We start from the raw sequence: 18,876 nt of genomic DNA on the forward strand, positions 1-18,876 counted from the left end.
ACGATATTAAAGTCTGGCTATAAAGGCTGGTTTTTAACAAGAGAGCACTGGCAGTAATTCAGCGGGAGTGAGCGAGTGCATGCAGGTGTTAAATCCCACAGTTCTATAGACTATTTTCCGGACGGGTTTCGGTGACGTCGTATCGGGCTGCAAGCCTTGCCGTTTTGTGTCTTGAACAGCTAAACGAACAGTGCTACGTTGAGCCTATACGCATGAAAACAGTTGGGTTGGTGCATTCGACGCTTCCTGATCTTATCCATTCACGACGCGATATGCGAAAATAAGAAAACATTATTTCAACACCCAAAAGTGGTGGCGCTCATGTGACTCGCGTACTATACATGTGACTGAGAAAATATATTTAAAAAAATATCCGTATACGCGCAAAAAAGGGGGAAAGATTAAGCTCATGGAAGTTGCGCGTTTTGGAAGGCTTGGCGAAAGAGAAACAGGGTGTGTTCGAGGCGCGATAAGACAAGTTACTTATGATGCGCCACATTTTTAATGATTCCACATCGCGATGTACAGGAAACGGTGTTAGATTCAGTTCATGTAAAGCAGACGACGGTGAAAAAATAGTGGCCGTACCTGTGAAAAATGAAAGCGATCTGAAGGACGTTGAAAATCAAATATATATAAAAAACTAAAGCCATTTTCACGCCTGTTAAATCTGAGTAAACAGTGGGGCTGGCAAGCAAGCGCCACCGCCTGGAGAACGCAGATTTTTTTTTCTTTATTTCTTCTTACATCTTCTTCCTGTTCCTTTCTTTATCTCTTTCTATATTGCCCTCTCTCCCCACTTTCACATCACTCCTCCTGACACTTCCCTTTCCCAACCCCTTGCTAAACTATACTATAGACGATTTTCCGCAGCTAGTTTATTAAATCAAACTAGATGGCGCCACTGGCGCCACCGCACCGTGGCCGTCCCCCTACCGTGGCCGTCTCCATGGCCATTCCCCTGCCGTCATAGAGTTTCCTATGCCTGCCGTGGCCTTTGGCAGCGCCGCTCAATATGTCTCCATCAGCGTCGCGTCGTCTGCTCGGCGTTCCTATAGCGTCTGCGCGCACACGAGTAAAAGCGAGCAGACGGCGCAGACGGCAGCGCCGCAAAAGTAAACATGGCGGCACCTGTGGATGTAGTTTCCTTCCGCCTCGAATTTATCACGTCGTCGTCCTGCGCTATGTGGCCCGTAAGTTCAATACCTACGCATTTATTTGCTTTATATTCGCGTCCTGAAGCTTCGAGAGCGACGTACTCGTCGGTATTTTGCAGTATTTCCAAGATTCATTCTCATATATTCCGAGACAAGGCTTAGCAGGCATGGCTAAATAAACACAGCTGATTGCAACAATAAAGACAAAGCATACCTGATGCTTTTTCTCCAGCGTGAGCTGACACAAAGCGATGGCCGATTTTGCCATTTATTTATTGCTGTGAGGACAGTGGGCGAGTAGCAAGCGCGAGTTCGGATCGAAGCGGGGTGTCGCGTCTGCATGGGTGCTGCCATGTTGGCTTGTAACCCCAGCTACTGGCGGTTGCTAATACAACAATTAAAGACATACACCATAAATACGACGCAGATTAAACATATCCCTTATCGTTGTCGTGTGGTACGTACCAAACAAACGCAAATGTCTAAACGTTTTCAACTCTGAGGCGATTACATGTAGAACTATGTTTTGCTGCGCAAGCATGTGACTTGCTTACACCCAGCAGCAACCAGCTTGTGTAGTACGGCCACGGCCGCTTCGCTGGCCCAATGCGTTGGCTGGGGCAAATGGCTGGGGGAAGGCCAGTTACGATCACGTGATCAAACATGGCAGCGCCCGTGCGCCGCTGCGGAAAATCGTCTATACAAGGCAATGCTATGCTTTACCCTCTCCCCTCCTCATTTCCATCCTCCTCATCCTCACTTCTATTTCCCACCTGCTTGCTATACCATATTTGCATGGCTATACAGGAGCTGCTTGTGGAGCATACTCGCCGAGTTTTTTTGTCTAGGACACCCGCCTTACTCCGAGCATAAACAACTCCGTTGTTAAAAAAAAGAATAATATAACATCAATAAACTTCACATCCTTATCCAACCGAAAAAGTTTGCTGGAAGAGCCGTTTCTTTAATACGATTCACTGTATTGATTTAGGACCACGTTGCTTGCAAAATGGAAAGTGCAGCTTATATACTTCTATTTTTGTTTCGCCGTGACGACTGCACTTTCGTCATATCTATGGCCCACTGCTGTTGCCATGGCATAAACTTAGGTTATGAAATTTCGTAACGCGCATTCGTTTTTAGCGATGACCGTTGTAGCAAGTTGTTTGTTATGACAATAAGCGTAGCAACATTTGAAATGCAGTGATCTGTTCTTTTAAAAACAGTGCGAGCCACATTAACAATGATTACCGGGTAACTATGCCTTTTATTGCCCTATATAGCCACCGTGGTGTTAATTAACGAATGAATGAATTAATTAATTAGTAATTGATCACAACTTATTAGTTTACTAATTTATCACGCACCGAAAAGTGGCCGCTCACGCACGCTAGTTAGAGATTTCGGCGCCCGGTGCATGTTCTAGAAGGGAAGATAACTCCAGCCACAGTTCTTGAAATAAACCCGACTCTTCGGGACCGGTTCGGTCCCTTACTATATTTGGTGACGACCTAAGAATAAACACAAGCTCGGCCTCCAGAACTGCTGCGCACCTGCCAGTCATCTGTGCGAGAGAGTCGTGCTATGTAGTTTCTGTTCTAACCATAAGCAAAGCACTTTTTAGCTGCCAGTGCAAATACTACGCATAATAATAATTAAAAGCGCGTCGTCCCTACTAAGATATTACGCTTCCCTGAGCAGTGATTGCAGAATATTTGCTGAAATATTGCCAGGAAGTTGAAGTTGTTCGACCCAAACCAGCAAAAGGAACGTGTTTCTGTGTGGGAAAGTCACTTACCTGAAATACGCCTCAGGCACTTGACGTCACAAAAATGAACAAGTGCATTTGTATGGGACAACGCTGGTTGGGGCATCTATGCATATTTTCTCTGGGTGGTGCAGCGGCAGCTGTGGGCGGAGCTTAGATTCACTCTTAGGCTGTAACCGACTATAACTCCGTGGCCCATCCAAAACACCTCTGGGAACGCAAACCGCTCGCTGGAGCCTTCGCTACGCGATGGGAAATCGAAGTAAGATGATAAGAAGCGACGCCGCTTCCAGTACCAATACCGTCAACCCCTGAGGAAGGGACCGAACGAGTACCGAAACGTCAGGTCCATTTGATAAAGTGTGGTTGGATCCGTTTCCGCTTCTAGAATTCTCTAACGCAGCCAGCCAGATCTCTGTCAAAATGCTTACATTCCCAGTTGAAAATGACAACGTATCACCGGGAGAACAGAGGTCGCTGTTGTTACAGAAAGACTTCTCTGTAGTTACTACAGATTCCTGATGTATCGACAATGATTTCTGTTATGTAACAGGCATATTTTGCGGTGACAAGAGAAACAATTTCTGTCACGTGTGATTTGTTATAACAGAGGGCTGGAATACAGTAACAAAAGCTCATAATATCACAGGAAAATGTGTTGTCCCAACTGGCACCGAGTTGTCATAACACAAATGTCCCCGGAGTAACGCGAAAGAGTTGTTGCAGCGATACACAAACGTGCTGACACGAGTGAACCACAACAGAGCCTCACGACAGACGACAGGTTAACAACAGGCGGCAAGCCGTCAGAATTTTCTGTCGTCGTATTGTGTTGCATTATTCAGCTGGATTGTACATGTTTCAGCGGTGAACGTGGCGTACGGCAAGCCCACGAACCAGTCGAGCACCGTGAGGGGCGGCGACTCGAAGAACGCCAACGACGGAGACCTGACGACGCTGCACGAAAACCGCTTCTGCACCGAGACCAAACTGGAGAACGCGCCCTGGTGGCAGGTGGACCTGCTCAGGCCATACCAGGTCCGCGTGGTGCGAGTCCTCACAAGGGGATGTTGCGGTACGTTTTCCGTTTGTTTGGCCTATAGGCTGCTTAATTTTTCGTTTTGTGCACGCCTTGTGCATGCTTGCTGCATATATGTTTTTCTCGTCATTTATAAATTTTTATCATCACCACCACCACCACCACCACCACTGACAACAACGCCACCGTCGCCGCCTGTCCATTGCATCTCTTTTTTTTTTTTCAAACAGCACATAAACGGTACACCGAGAGAGAGAGATAAAAATAAGGGAAATGCAGCAGCGTCATCCAGGATTAAAACGTCCGGTTTGCAGCCCTACTCTTGGGGGAGGAGAAGAGGAAAGAAAGATGAAAAAGGAAAACCACAAAACACAGGCGCTGAATTCCAACAGCGTTTTGTTCCGCGAACGCAAGGTATATAGCCAGAAAATGCCGAGAAAAACAAGAAAGAACCCGTGATAAACAAGAAAAATGTTTATCACATGTCGAGCTGCAATGGAAAGGGGGAAGGAGGGAGAGGGGGTTTTGTATAGGTCTACTAAGTGCGCACGCCTGTGAGTAGAACCATACATACTCTTATATATAACCTATATATACTCTGTATCTCTTCTTCGCATATATACCTGTTTGATTTCACATCTGGTTCTTAACAATCGAAAGTCAAGCCACGTGGCCATTCGTTTCTCGGCTGTAGAAACATGTCCACTGAGTGTGGCTGATGTGTCTCGACAACAGAACACGCAGCAACTACTCTTCTTCATTTAGTACGCGACGAACGTGTCTGAGAGACTGCGATACAATGTGACGAAATCGTTGGACGTGACTGCCAAACAAGAAGATTGTCCCTGATTTGGCAGTTTTTCGTGTATACTTCAGGACCGAGTGCCCTTCTTTCACGATCATACATGTTACGTCGTTAAGGGATCCTCTTCTTTTGTAGAAAGACGAGAATAGAATTGACGGAAATCTTGATACTGCTGAATTTTAAGTTACGTCGACAGCGTAGCTTTGCTAAATTTGGCTTGAAACTAATCGGGCATGTTACGAAAGAGCGAAAGGTGAACTCTAGTAAAGGGCGTCGGGGGGCTAGTTGGTGCGACATTGAAACTAAAGTAAAACTGCGCAGGGGACAGAGCACAAGTAGAAGTAGAAGACAAGACGAGCGCAGTCTTGTCTAGTTCTGCGCTCGTCCTGCCTACTTTCTCTACTTGTGTTCTGTCCCCTGCTCAGTTTTATGTCAGTTTCAAGGTAAGCTCTCTTTTATATTCGCCAGCACAACACCGTTTTAAAAGAGTCGTAGATTATATCGACGTCATCTAGACGTTAGCCTCCATTCTACAAGCGTTGCTGTTTTTTAATTATTTCACCGGTTTGAATTCGTAGTTGCGTCTTCTGGAGCGCCTTTAATTCGTCATATATAAATCTTGACTCTGCATACAGAAATAACTGAAGATTTCAATGATGCAAATGATGTAATGACGTCTCTTAAGAGTGAAAAGATTTCTTATCTTTTCTTAGCAGCGTCAGAGGCGGTACAAATTTTTGCCAACAGCATAAATGCGTGTTATGTATGGCAAAGAGACGAAAAAAAAAGAAACTGAAAATAAATGATTACTTGAAAGGTCGACTGAAGATCTAAGAGCCCGAATGTTCAGATGTTCCGAGTGATACAACAATGTTCTGTTTTCAGGACACCAGCCACTGCATGACTTGGAGATTCGAGTAAGCAACCAGTCGAGCTTGCAAGGGAGCCGCTTGTGCGCGTGGTACCCGGGTACACTGGGTGAGTGGCATCAAATCTTGATGCTTTCTTTCTTTCTTTCTTTCTTTCTTTCTTTCTTTCTTTCTTTCTTTCTTTCTTTCTTTCTTTCTTTCTTTCTTTCTTTCTTTCTTTCTTTCTTTCTTTCTTTCTTTCTTTCTTTCTTTCTTTCTTTTTTTCTTTTTTTCTTTCTTTCTTTCTTTTTTTCAGGAACATGCAGCTAAATTATAAGCCAGCGTGAGCTTTCCCGCTTGCGCGGGGTACCGCCCTGCATTTCATTTCCCTTTTTATTTAACTCGTATCTACAGCCGTCTTCATTATATCTTCGAATAGGTACAGTACATGGACATCTGCAATAGTGCAATGGAAATCGCGTTTATCTCATCTGTTGCGGTCAGCTCACTATTTACGACTTCACTGCCGAGGGATTCTAGTATATTGAGTGGTGAAAATTAACTATAACGTGAAAGTTATACCTGCGGTAGCAATCTCGAAAACTCTAGGATGGGTCTTCATGGAAAGCGATCATCTTGCAACCAGCGCAATCTTTTTCATCTCTTTACATTGCAGAGGATGGATCAACCAAGGACTTCGAGTGCGCCTACCCAATCCTTGGCCGCTACGTGTACATTCACATGGTCGGCGGCGAAGGATCGCTCTCCCTCTGTGAAGTCATGGTTTTCACGACGCAAGGTTAATTTTGTTTTTCTTAATCGCATTCTTGATTTCTTTCCCTAGAGCGCCTCAGAGCGTTAGCAAACATTCAAGATCTGTGCACCATTAGGGGATGGTTTGTATTTGCAATGGTGAAAAGACGTAGTATTTTATGTGACCGACGTCTCAAATCTGAGTCACACCCGTCCTGATCGGCAACTGTCTCCTTTGCCCACCCTTCCCCTCCCCCTGAAAATTGTAAGCATCAAATTTATGCTCACAGTTGTGGGGAACTCGTGCGATTTTTTTCTTCCCATCATCCGCCAAATGAATTTGGTTCTAATAATTTGAGATTAGCAGCCACCTTTATTCGGAAATCCGGTCTCGTCGTGGATGCAAGCTCACTGACGATGGATAAGAAATCGGTGAGTATCATCACCGCCTTGCCTTCTGCAGAGTGAAATAACAATCTTATTTAGCCGGCGTGAGCCGTCGCAAGAGGGTTTATTTCCCGAGAATGTCATAACATTTACCATAACGTGAACATAGCTACGCGAAGAAAGCACAGAACTGACTTGATACAAAGCTTCAAATTCCATCAGGACTTCGCTGAGGTAGACAATACCCATTTATATAGATTAGGGCTGGGCGCCGAGTTTACCATTAGGTATGCGTTCCGTGTAGGGATGGCCGATACTGCAGCCTGTGAACACAGCGGCGATGAAGAAACCATTCGACACATTAGCTGAAGCGGATGCTTGGGCGAGTTGGTACATGGCTGAAAATTCGCTGTATCTGCTTTTTCTTCCTCGTGTTGTGTCCTTCGTGCTATGTTTATCATTTTTATCTGTGCGACTGCCCGCAGTACAGTACACAGAGACAATCGCTTTGCAAAGCGCTCAACAACTTGAACGACCGGCCTCTGTCCGAGCAAAGAATACTACGCCATAGAGAGGACCTAAAGTAGCAGAAGAAGGTTGTGCAAGCACTACTGCGCTTTCTCTGTTCTGCCGGTCTAGGTGCACGACTCCGACTGGACCGTCCTTCCTATGTGTGCGGTTTTTTTTTTTCTTTGCCGTTTTGTATATTTATCTCTGTCCTCTTTACAACCCCTATTTCCCCAGCCCTGTGCAGTGTAGCAAAGCAATTACAAGAACGAGGTTTACCTCCCTGATTTTCCTTTTCACCTCTCTCTCTTATTTCTCTTTCTATTTCTCTCTCAAAGAAGAAAGAGGAAATGTACAGGAAATGATCAGGGCAACGTAGCATAAGCGGTATAGTGGCTATCTCAAAACGGAAGGTGCCTGGAATGGATGGTTAGCGTGGTTTTTGGCGCGAATGCAAGCTCAAAAAAGTCGATTGGCGTCTTCGCTTACAGAGCCTGTGGGCAGGAAAGTGCAATCGGTCCATTTCCTTTTTCGTGGTCTGGTGAAGAGATAATGAAAGCAGCACCGCTGAACAAACTGCAAACAGTAACGCCCTGTGCCACGGAAGCTAAGCGCGAGGAAGTGCAAGGCGAGAACGTTTAACGGCCTCTATCCGTGCTTGTGTACCAACGTGCACATAGCTAAGCCATAATCAGTTGCGTTTCATCAGAAAGTCAGTTGGAGTGACGAAAATTGATCTACAACACAACGCAATTCAACAAAACACAAATGTTAGATTGATTTTGTCTCAATGCAATCCAAGCTGAGGTGAGGGTCGAAAGGGGCACCGGAGCAGTGGCGTGACTGGTGCGGTAGCAACCTTCATGCCATTAAAGACTAGTAACCAAAAAGTCACCTGAAAATGGCGTTCAGATTGCGTGTTAACTCTATAGAACTTTGAGATAACTGACTACTAGGCAGATCATCGGATCATTAAGTTATTTGACATTATTAATGTTTAGTGCGTTTCGTGTGGTTATATTTCATTCTGCGTTATCTTTCGTTTGTGTTTTTTCGGATCGAAAAAATGCTATTAATGATTCTGTATTTTTAGACGTGCTTGAAACAGATACAGTATACAGTAAAGCACACAGGAAAACCACATGTGGAAACAACTTTATTGTTGATGGATGGAAACAACTTTATTGGGAAAACCACATACTGTTTTCTTTGTGCCTCACTGTGTCCTTGTTTTTCTAGCGCGTGCAATCGAAGGGCGGACCTGAATCATATAATGTGGGCTTGCCTCAGAGTGCCAGGGCAAGACAGAACATACACTAACGGAGAGCAGTGGGAGACCGCACTGCTAAGCCCAGACCCAGAAGTGCAACTCCAAGTCCTTCGGCAAGCCGAGGGTGCCGCCAGAGCTCAAGGACTCATGGCTGCCACCTAGGGAAGGGAGCCCATCCCTCAAATCTTGCCGTCTTAAATAAAAGTTATTTCCTCCTCCTGCAAAACTACAGTGCTATTCCAACTAGCTCAGGAAACAGCACTCCTGAAGCTATTAAGGAGTAATGTGTTCAGCTAGTTACTTGAAAAGCATTATATGCCCACAAAATTAATGTCCCTGGAAGGACGTTGTGTACGGAGACCACCGCATAACACTTCGTGCATGACGTGTGCCCATAAACACTTTCGTTTTTAGGGGCGAAGCTCCTTAAGGCGGCACCCGTTCGTCTCTCGTAGTCGTAGTAGTGCGTAACCAGTCGTAACGCTAGTACCAGATCTTGACCTCCAAGGTGGTGCCGGTGGGAGATTTTTCCTGTGCGTTGTTGCACAATAAAAAATTCGCAGCGTGCGCGTTAACTAAAAGCCGAATTCTTCTGCCTCTCATTCCCCATTAGCAGCCATTGGCATGTTCCAGTAGAAAGCGTTAGTAGAAGTAGAAGTGTAAGTGTTAGCCAAAAGCCGACTTCTTCTGTCTCTCATTCCCATTAGCAGCCATTGTTTACCTCCAAGGTAGTGCCTGGTGAGATTTCTCCTGTACGTGATTAAACAATAAAATTCAAAACGCCGTTGATTGATGAAATAAACCAACGAAAGACGCCAGATGTTTTCTAAAAGCAAAACGAAAGAACGCCAGATGTTTCTAAAGCAAAACTAAAAGACACCAGCTGCTTAACGAAAGACGCCAGATGTTTTCTAAAGCAATGGTTTTCTAAACAACGAAAATTCACAGCGTACACGTAAAATTAAAGTGAGCTGCAAGTCGTCATAACTCATCGAACCTTTAGTATAAACGCGCCCGATCTCACGTCGGTGATGATGTACTGGGCAGAATTCACGGAAGATTCACGGTTTACCGATGAACCTCCGCAGCTTCGCCTACTCATCATCATTCACTCCGTGGATATGCTGTGATTTTTTACTATGAATGCTCGTAATCTTGGCATTTTATTTGGAAACAATGAGCGAACGAGAAGAGAAACGACTGCCGAAGAAAAAAAAACATGGTTGATCCCTCCGTCATAGGAATCGGATAACACGAAAGTAAAGCGTGCCCTTACAGAAGTAACTGAATGCTTACTGTACATTGATATAAGAAAGATTGCACAATGTATATTGATGTTTCGCACCGTTTAACGTGTATGCACCCACTTTGATGATTGGTGGTACATCTCCATCCCGACGACTAACGTCCATGTTAAATGATAAACAAACCCTTGTGGTAGCTGTAGTAGTTAACGGTGAAAGCGTAATCAGAGAACGAGGTGTGATAGCCAGAAGAGCGTCGCATATTGGACGCAGAACTTACTCGCCATCCCGCGGCATGTTAAAATGTGATTGAACACCACGGCCGGACTAGAGGGAAATGCAAAGTGCGTCGTGCCGCCTCGGTAGCCCGGCCTCGATTTTTCTCGGGGCGAGCGCGTGAGCGTGGAACGAGGTGTTACATCCAGGTGAGGCAGGCGCGCGTCGCAGAGCTATTTTTGGTTTGTATTAGCGTGATGCTATGAGCGAGGCCGGTGCTTTTACTGCCCTTGGGTATAGTGCCTATACCTTGGGCAAAGGTCGCCACTTCGCGGTGTGTTAAGGCATTGACAAAATTCAACTTCTAATGAAAACGCGCCGAACGGGACGGACGCGTAACGCGTTGTAGGTGCTAGTCGCGGAGGCCGCAGCAATGACGAATTACTTTACCTTACCACTCCCAGAGGTCAACACCACCCAGCCAACCGGGAGAGTAGGAGGAGGAGGAAAAAAATCACAGCATATCCACGGAGTGAATGATGATGAGTGGTCGAAGCTGCGGAGGTTCATCGGTAAACCGTGAATCTTCCGTGAATTCTGCCCAGTACATCATCACCGACGTGAGATCGGGCGCATTTATACTAAAGGTTCGATGAGTTATGACGACTTGCAGCGCACTTTAATTTTACATGTACGCTGTGAATTTTCATTGTTTAGAAAACCATTGCTTAGAAAACATCTGGCGTCTTTCGTTAAGCAGCTGGCGTCTTTTCGTTTTGCTTTAGAAACATCTGGCGTTCTTTCGTTTTGCTTTTACAAAACATCTGGCGTCTTTTGTTGGTTTATTTCATCAATCAACGGCGTTTTGAACAAAATTTTTATTGTTTATTCACGCACAGGAGAAATCTCACCAGGCACTACCTTGGAGGTAAAGAATGGCTGCTAATGGGAATGAGAGACAGAAGAAGTCGGCTTTTAGCTAACGCTGCGAATTTTTTATTGTTCAACAACGCACAGGAAAAATCTCCCACCGGCACCACCTTGCAGGTCAAAGCGTAAGACTGGTCACATACTACGCTACGAGGGACGAACGGGTGCCGCTATAAGGAGCTTCGCCCCTAAAAGCTTTTATTAGAGGTATATACAGGGAGTAAGCGCGAGTTGGCCCGGAGGGGGCCGCCCCTCACAAGCACTAGGTGGGCTCCTCATTACAGGAGCCCATTGGCGATCGCCGCGACTCGAGCTCGGTCGACCAGGGCCTTCTGGCTCGCCAGGTCGGAGCAGCCGAGCAGGGCTGCCTCCAAGTCCTCCCGGGTGGGGTGTGGTTTTGGGGCGAGGTTCGGGGTTGACTGGCATGCCCACACCATGCGGTAGACGTCCGAAGACTTCTCCTCACAGTATGGGCATTTTCCTGTACAGGCCGGATCAAAATGTTTTAAAACTGCCGGGCACAGCAGCGAAAACACTTTCGTGTTAAAAAGTGGCGTCAATAAAGAGGGCAGGACTTTATTTGCCTTACATTGCATAAATGTCAAAATAGTGCACAAAAAGACGACGGACCATGGTAAAGAAACAAAAAGGACGAGTGTTATTAGCGCTCGTCCTGTTTGCTGCGAACTTTCAGACAATGCTCGCAGAGATTCGGGTTTCACCTAGGCCGTATTTCGCGCCATTTCAATGTCTCGAGTCAGCCGGTAACAACTAGCCGAACTGTCAATATTGAGAGGCGTTGAAAGCGGCGACGGATGTCCCGTGGCCCTCGCTACCACCATTGCGCACTTATAAAGTACTTCGTCGAGGATAGAGTACTTCATCGTCGACAGATGATTTCCACGACGAAAACCCACAAGTGCTCGTTGTGTTGAGATATGCACACTCTCCTCAACAGAACGACAACCCCATGAACTCAATGTGCAGTGCAAGTTCTGGATTCCTTGAAGCCAGTCCTTGTAGGCCTCTTTTAACATCTCGGATTCCAGTATACTTTAGGAAACCATAGAGGAACCGGTCTCAAATATTCCTCCGTTGCAAATGTCTGGGTGTGCTCGATGAACGCTGATAGGTGTGTGCGCATATCACTCGTTCTCTTTCCTCCTTGCTTTATCTATTATTTTGCTCTCCTCCCCCTCACCCCGTGTAGGGTAGCGAACCGGGTACAACCTGGTTAACCTCCCTGCCTTCTCTTTGCCTTGCTCTTTCTCTGCTCTCTTAGTTATCAGGGGCGTAGCCAGAAATTTTTTTCGGGGGGGGGGGGGTTCAACCATACCTTATGTATGTTCGTGCGTGCGTTTGTATGTGTGCGTGCCTATATACGCAAGCAAAACTGAAAAATTTCGGGGGGGGTTTGAACCCCCCCAACCCCCCCCTTGGCTACGCCCCTGTTAGTTATGCTCTTAAATTGCTCTTAGTTTAGCCTAACTCTCTGCCCTTTTATGTTTTGCATACATGTATTTGTTCGCTAATATTTTCATGACAGCACACGCACGCACGCAGATTTATATCACGAGTCTTCGAAGACAAAATGGTATAACTGGATCACAAGCGACTGCAAAAAAATCAGAGAGCGTCTGCACAACCATGATGAATCGAGAAAGACCGCGTCAGAGATTCAGCGCCATTTCAGGGTTCACCTTGGCGTAAAGTGTGTGTCAGGTTTTCTGGTGAAACTGGACAGGAAAGTGGGACGCCGGAGAAGGGGAAACGGCTGTCGCGGACGTGAAGACAAACGATGCAAACCGTTGGGAAGCATTCCACGGTTGCTTTAAAAGGTACATAATCCCGCACTTTGGCTTTGAAAGTGCTCGAGAAGTTTTGCGCCGCGGGGTGTCCGTGTTCCTGACAACCCATTTCCTCGCGCTCGCTCTTTTATTGTGAGCGCGTGTACTCGTTACGGGAATGGCCGGAAACGGGCAGCGAGCGCTGTGACGTGGCTTGAAGTGTGTCTTCAGTCAAGAGATGTCACCGTTCCAATGAAACCGACCGTGCTGTGAGAATTCAGGTCGTGCGATACTGCAACCGACGTTTTGTGTATTTCGAGGGTGTCTTAGATAGCGTGAAATGTGTTTAACTGAAAGAAGGAAACGGAACAACACGCAGATAGAACTGCAGCAATTCGAGGAACCTTCTAGAGGAAAAAGAATGTTAGGATATATAGGCGGGTGTAGTCTACGCATTATGTTTGACAGATCATGACTCTCTCTTTGACGCATGATATCTAATCATATTTTGAGTAGTCTTGTGTGAAGATGCGTTCCAGTGAGAGAGAGAGAGAGAGAAGCTGTTAGCTATAACCCTATTTGTAGTTGTGAGAGTTACAACAAAACCTTGGCATGCTGTCGAGGCAAGTGAAAGAAGAAATGAAAGCGGTGGTGGGTGGGAGGAGGTCGTGGTTAAGATGGAAACACACACGCGCACACGCACACACACGCAAAAATTAGAGCAATCACTGGTGTTTTCTTTTACAGTTCGTATTAGATGACGACATCGTGACTATTCTCACTGGCTGACTAAAAATGCGTGGAAACACAGCGGCTATCCGGCTCACAGCACAGGCTTATGCAGTTTGTGCAACCAGTTTGGCTTAGAACATATTTCATGGCTGCGCTAAAAAAATTACACCATCTCCCGCTAAAGGGGATCATGAGGCGATGCGAAGCCGGAGCACTTGCACGATCGCGTTCCGTTGGCGTTCGTTGGGCATGCTACAGACCTCGCGAACGCGAAGAGGAACGCTACGCGCGTCGTGTCTTCCCTCTAGCGTGGCCGTTAATTCTCACAGGGCGAGCGGGGAACGCGGTTGACAGGCGTGCGACGGGGGAGCGTAGGAGAGGAGAGAGAGAGGGAGAGGGGACGCGCATGCGCTGGCGCTCATCGCGACGTTGCGCAGGAGAGGGAGAGAGGGGGAGTGGAGAGGCAGAGGGGGAGGGGAGAGGGTTTGCGCATGCGCAGTAAGGGTGGTCATGCCGCACACCACCACCACCACCGGATTGAACTCCGCCATAAGATGCTTCGCATCTAAAACACGGACAAAGAAGAGATGTACACAGGACGGGGGCAAGTTAGGCTTAGCTGGAGGAGGAGAAGTAGCTGAGGTTGAGTTGATGAAAAACGCAGAAATAGCGTCTTTTTCCACACTCAACCTCACCTATACTGCTCCAGCCAAACCGAACTGGTTGCACAAACCGCCTATCGATAAACACATGCGCTGTGCACCGGATAGCTACCTGCTATGCTTCTTCGTGACTTTTGAAATAGCGGTGCATTACAAAAACACGAAACGTAACTGAAGGTGGCGTAGTGAGGAGCCATGTGATCAGTGATAAATTGATATAGATGCCAGCGGCCACATTGATTGGAGTTTGTATCAGGAAAGCGAGCATTTCATGTGTCATCTACTGTCGCCTGTAAAACACGACAGTTCGACGTAGCTCGTTACCTCTGTTTCAGAGATATTCAGATCAGCTTGCATTCGACCAAACCTAATTCCTGTTTTCTTTGACTCTTCCGATTTCGGGCTATCGAGTTCGTTTTCAAAGATTCCTATATAAATTCCAGAAAATGCTAGAGTGGAATGTCACCCACGGTCATTAACGGTTGCGACGTGGTGGTGCATAGACTTCTTGAGTGCCACTCAGCAATCAACTTCGTTAAGCTATTGAGATGGGCCAATTAGTGAATATCTGAATGCACAGCGCTAATGAGAAGCTTTAGTGCTCGTCAGCGCCTATTTGTTTCGTGAAATAGATAAGAGAAGTGTTAACTTGTCGTAAAAGGGGGGTTGACAAGTCTTAACTGGTTCTGCATTGCCAAACCTTACAGCGTGCAAAAAAAAAAAATCCAGAGAAGTACTCACATTAACATTATATATTGCTCATAAAAAATATGAAAATTCACCAAGTACGCTTAATGAAAGTATAGTTCGATAATGCAATCCATAACCTTGTGGATATCGGTCGCCTTGGCAACTTCCCTTGCGCGCTCATCGCGATGCTACAGCGAATTTTCAGGGTAAATCGGAAAGGTTGCGTCACTTGAATGTGCTGTCGAGAACAATGGGATCTGTCTTAAACAGTGTGAAACTCCTCGCTATAGATTTGAGCGCGTTACCCCGACGGAACGTTCACACGGTGGACACGATCGCGTGCTGGTTTCAGCGTCCTAACGGCGCATGAGGTTTCCTTTAGAGCGCAGCTTTTAGCGCCCATTCCTGCGTCCGTGTGCCTCGTTCCTCCTTGTCCATCGCCGTAACCGAGAGAACGAGCACATCGAAAAATGCTTCACGTGCGCGTCCACCAAACAGAGTTCCGAATGCAGTCACGTGGCTTGGCATTGTAGTTTCTTCCGATGCCACCAGATGGCCCTGCCCTCCACGCATTTCGGCGGCACTTTTCCTCGGCGAAGCCGTCGCGCTCATTGAACCTTTCGCTCAAAAGACAAACTACTGGTACTAACAGACGTTCGCAGCATCGTGTCAACCTTTCGCTGTCACTGTGGCTGCGTAGTGTCAAGATGGGTAAAGCGACATTACACAATTACACGACGATCACGCACACGACCGCGAGGCTTCCTTTTATTGCGATAGCAATTATATGGACAGTCTCGGCTGGAAAATGTCCGTCCCCGTCGCCGTCATTCACCGTATATGTATAAGTGTGTATATATATAGAAAAGCCACAAAGAAAAATAATTCAGAAATTCATTCCGACGCGCGGAATCGAACGGGCGACCTCTCGATTTGCAGCCCGCCGCGTTAGACGTTAGGCCACGAGAGCACCGTCTTTCAGCCTGCTAACGGCGAGCTATTTATATACACCATGTAATTCAGCATGCTTTCTTAGTGGCCGCATAGATAGCACGACGTTCGCGCGTGTGGCGCGCTTTAAAGATCGTCGTCCCGCTCTTGCGAACGCCGTTGCTCTTCGCTCTACAGGGCGTGGTCGCCTCGTGCGCTTATCTCGAGGAAAGAAGGGGCCAGCCGGTGGGGTGCTTCGCTTCGCCAGCGCCCTCTAGAATATAGGTGGCATTGGCTTCGCTCGCTGCAGCGGCCGCGTTTGGGGAAGGAGCGCGCTGTTCAAACAGAAATAAGTAACAACTGTGACAATTAGTTCGCGCTCGTCTTGTGTGTGCCTGTTCGTTCGTTTCGTGCGTCCTGCTTTATGTTTGAGCAGTGCGCATCAAGTGTCGAGCTGTGACGCGTTAGTTCGCGCTCGTCCCGTGTGCGTTCTTTTCGTGCGTCCTTTGGGCACGAGCGATTCGCTGGCAATTTCGAGCTGTTTTCCATTCTTCGCGTTACATTACAATTTATTGCTATCGCATTCATTGCTTCGCCGTTGCGGCGAAACTGTGACTTTTTTTTTGTCGACATGATATAAGGAGATGTTGGCGCCCAAACAAGTAAGGTGCCGGCTACTCCTTTGCTACTCTTAGAGGGATCGAACATAGAACATATAGGGTTCGAAAATTACATAACAAAAGAGCGTTCTCCCAGTAACACCAGAACGTAACAAATACGCAGCACATATTTCATAACCATCAAGGACTTGTAGATGCACGTTTCTGGAAGAAAGAGTGTGTGGAGTAAATAAGTAGTCTGTGACTCTAAGGACAAACATGTCTGTCTCAGATTCTTTGCCTCAACTTATCGCAAAATGGAAGCACACGTAGAGCTGCTCTTAAACATCGCATTAGGAAGTATCGTAATCGTCAGAGTTTTAACTTTTTTTTGCCATAAGTGTCGTAATCGCCTTCCAGAGATCAACGTCATTTCTCAACCTCGCAGAGTTCTCCCCCGATCGATGCGGAAACCAGGTGGAGCCCCTGGAGCTGACCACCTTCATCCGAAAATGTTACGAGTTTCAGGGGAGTCGCGGCGGTTCCTTCCAGGACGCTTCTTCTTACTGCCAGGCAAGTAACTGCCGAGTAAACGCCCCGCATGTTCATTGTGACTTCAATAAATCGCCGCGCTGGAAGGGTAAAAGACAGAAAATAAGCGATGTACAAAATGCTGGTGCGTTTTTTTTTATTGAAAAGAAATAGTAGATGTTGGTGCCATTATATGGTGGCACCGGCTACTCCTTCTCGCTTAGCAGACAAAATATGTAGTAAGAAAAATAATAAGGGCACAACATGCAATACAGTAGAACACACGATGTGAAACTACGCACAGCCAAACATCACATGGCAGCTGAGATATGTCTAATGTGTTCATATGTACACAAGTGTTGTATCACAAGTTCAAATCGGAAAAGTCAGTTCACATGTAGACGTTCAAACTCCAATATTCTGTATTGCTTGATCTACACAGGAGAACACACTGACACAAATGATTGAACATAAAATCACAACATTACACATTTCCTTTAGGATACAGCGCCGGGTTGAAGCTTCCCCTGACTATTCATTGTTGACTGTAGCTGCATGGGAACCGTGCGTATGCCCCGTGATTTTGCATAAAGTGGTTTCTACGCATTGAAACCATGACCTACGCTTCCAGGCACGCGGTGGCCTATTGGTCCACAGCGTGGACGACCTGACGCTTCCTTTCATCTCGGCTGAACTGGAGCGACGTCGGGAAAAATTGAAATCCAAGCTGGTCTGGATGGGCGCACAGCGACGCACAGGCATTGGGCCCGGAAAAAGAGGCTGGTTCTGGGTCAGCGGTGAGCAGCTGCGCGCATTTCGTTATTCTTCTTAACTGGGTGTCTACAAGGGTAAACTAACGACATATTTAACAATAATTAAAGCAAATTGTACAGGAGACAAGAGTATTCGCGGTGATAATATAGATACATGATACAAAATATAGGCAAACATTTCAGCGAAAGATAACAAAAAAAAATGTTTAAAACGAAGAAAGCAGAAAACCTTATCTGATATTTCAGATTCTGATTTCCTGAATATGACACAGCTATCACGTGTGCCCTTATCGGCTATTAGCTTCGCGACGAATGAAATAGGGCTCTAGAACCTCACGGGTGGCAACTTGTTTTCTCGAGCACCTTCGTGGAACATTGTCCTACAGGGTCCTTATTTCCTCTCCCCTCCCTCCGGACTTTTTTGCACTTTGCTATAGTGCTTGATATACATACCAGCGTGCCCAACAATGCATATTATCAGTTCTTTTTTTTTCGGTTAAGGTGATCCTCTGAACAGCCTGCCAGCTCGACATGTGTAAAATAAACGATTTAATAATTGTATTTATTACTGATTCAATACATGCATCGTTGTTTTTCTCGAAACGGGAGCTTATGAGCCAGTGTTAAAGGTAGGCTAGATGCATAATGCTTCTTATCTGATAAAATCAAATTATGCTGCTTTATTCCACTTCATTCTGGATTGAATTTTACAGGCGAACCGGTACGAGAATTCCTGTGGGCCGATGACCAGCCCAACAACTACAACGGTCAGCAGAACTGCGTTGTCATCGATGGTGGCCGCAAGTGGCGATGGAATGATGTGACCTGCGATCTGGACTACCTGCCTTGGATCTGCCAGTACAGTGAGTGATCTTCTCTAGTGCTGAACGAAAGAAGGGCAATTTTTTTCAATGACCTCGTTTTTGTGCTAGGCACAACCATATGAATCCAACAGACAATTACGCCAGGGAAAGCATTGGGACCATTAATTGTTGTATTTAACTGTAGTGTAGTAGTAATGATGTAAATTGAAATGAATGAAAGTGGAGGAAAAATCATCCTTTTTGTCGGCGGGATCGGAACCCACAGCCTTCGAATTACGCCTCCGATGCTCTACCAATTGAGCCACGATGGAAGTCGCTTTCCCGTCCGCTTAATTAGGCAAATCTATATGTGTAAATACTATGAGCGTTAGCCAGCGCCGCTCGTACTCTAAACTCTTAGTTTACGGTGACTTGTGATACTTGC

General features: G+C 46.3%; 1 protein-coding gene across 2 annotated transcripts in view; it reads left to right on the top strand.

The window, feature by feature from the left end:
- Positions 1-18,876, top strand: part of LOC119406988 (CUB and sushi domain-containing protein 3) — a 230,183-nt gene that overhangs the window by 168,306 nt on the left and 43,001 nt on the right. For both annotated transcript variants that reach the window (XM_037673808.2, XM_037673809.2), the window contains exons 4-9: positions 3,791-4,000; positions 5,655-5,747; positions 6,294-6,416; positions 16,773-16,897; positions 17,487-17,652; positions 18,342-18,491. In XM_037673808.2, coding sequence (XP_037529736.1) covers positions 3,791-4,000; positions 5,655-5,747; positions 6,294-6,416; positions 16,773-16,897; positions 17,487-17,652; positions 18,342-18,491 — 867 coding nt within the window. The remainder of the gene's footprint in view (positions 1-3,790; positions 4,001-5,654; positions 5,748-6,293; positions 6,417-16,772; positions 16,898-17,486; positions 17,653-18,341; positions 18,492-18,876) is intronic.

Source organism: Rhipicephalus sanguineus, chromosome 10 (assembly GCF_013339695.2).
Source record: "Rhipicephalus sanguineus isolate Rsan-2018 chromosome 10, BIME_Rsan_1.4, whole genome shotgun sequence".
In the NCBI taxonomy this organism is placed as follows: domain Eukaryota; kingdom Metazoa; phylum Arthropoda; class Arachnida; order Ixodida; family Ixodidae; genus Rhipicephalus; species Rhipicephalus sanguineus.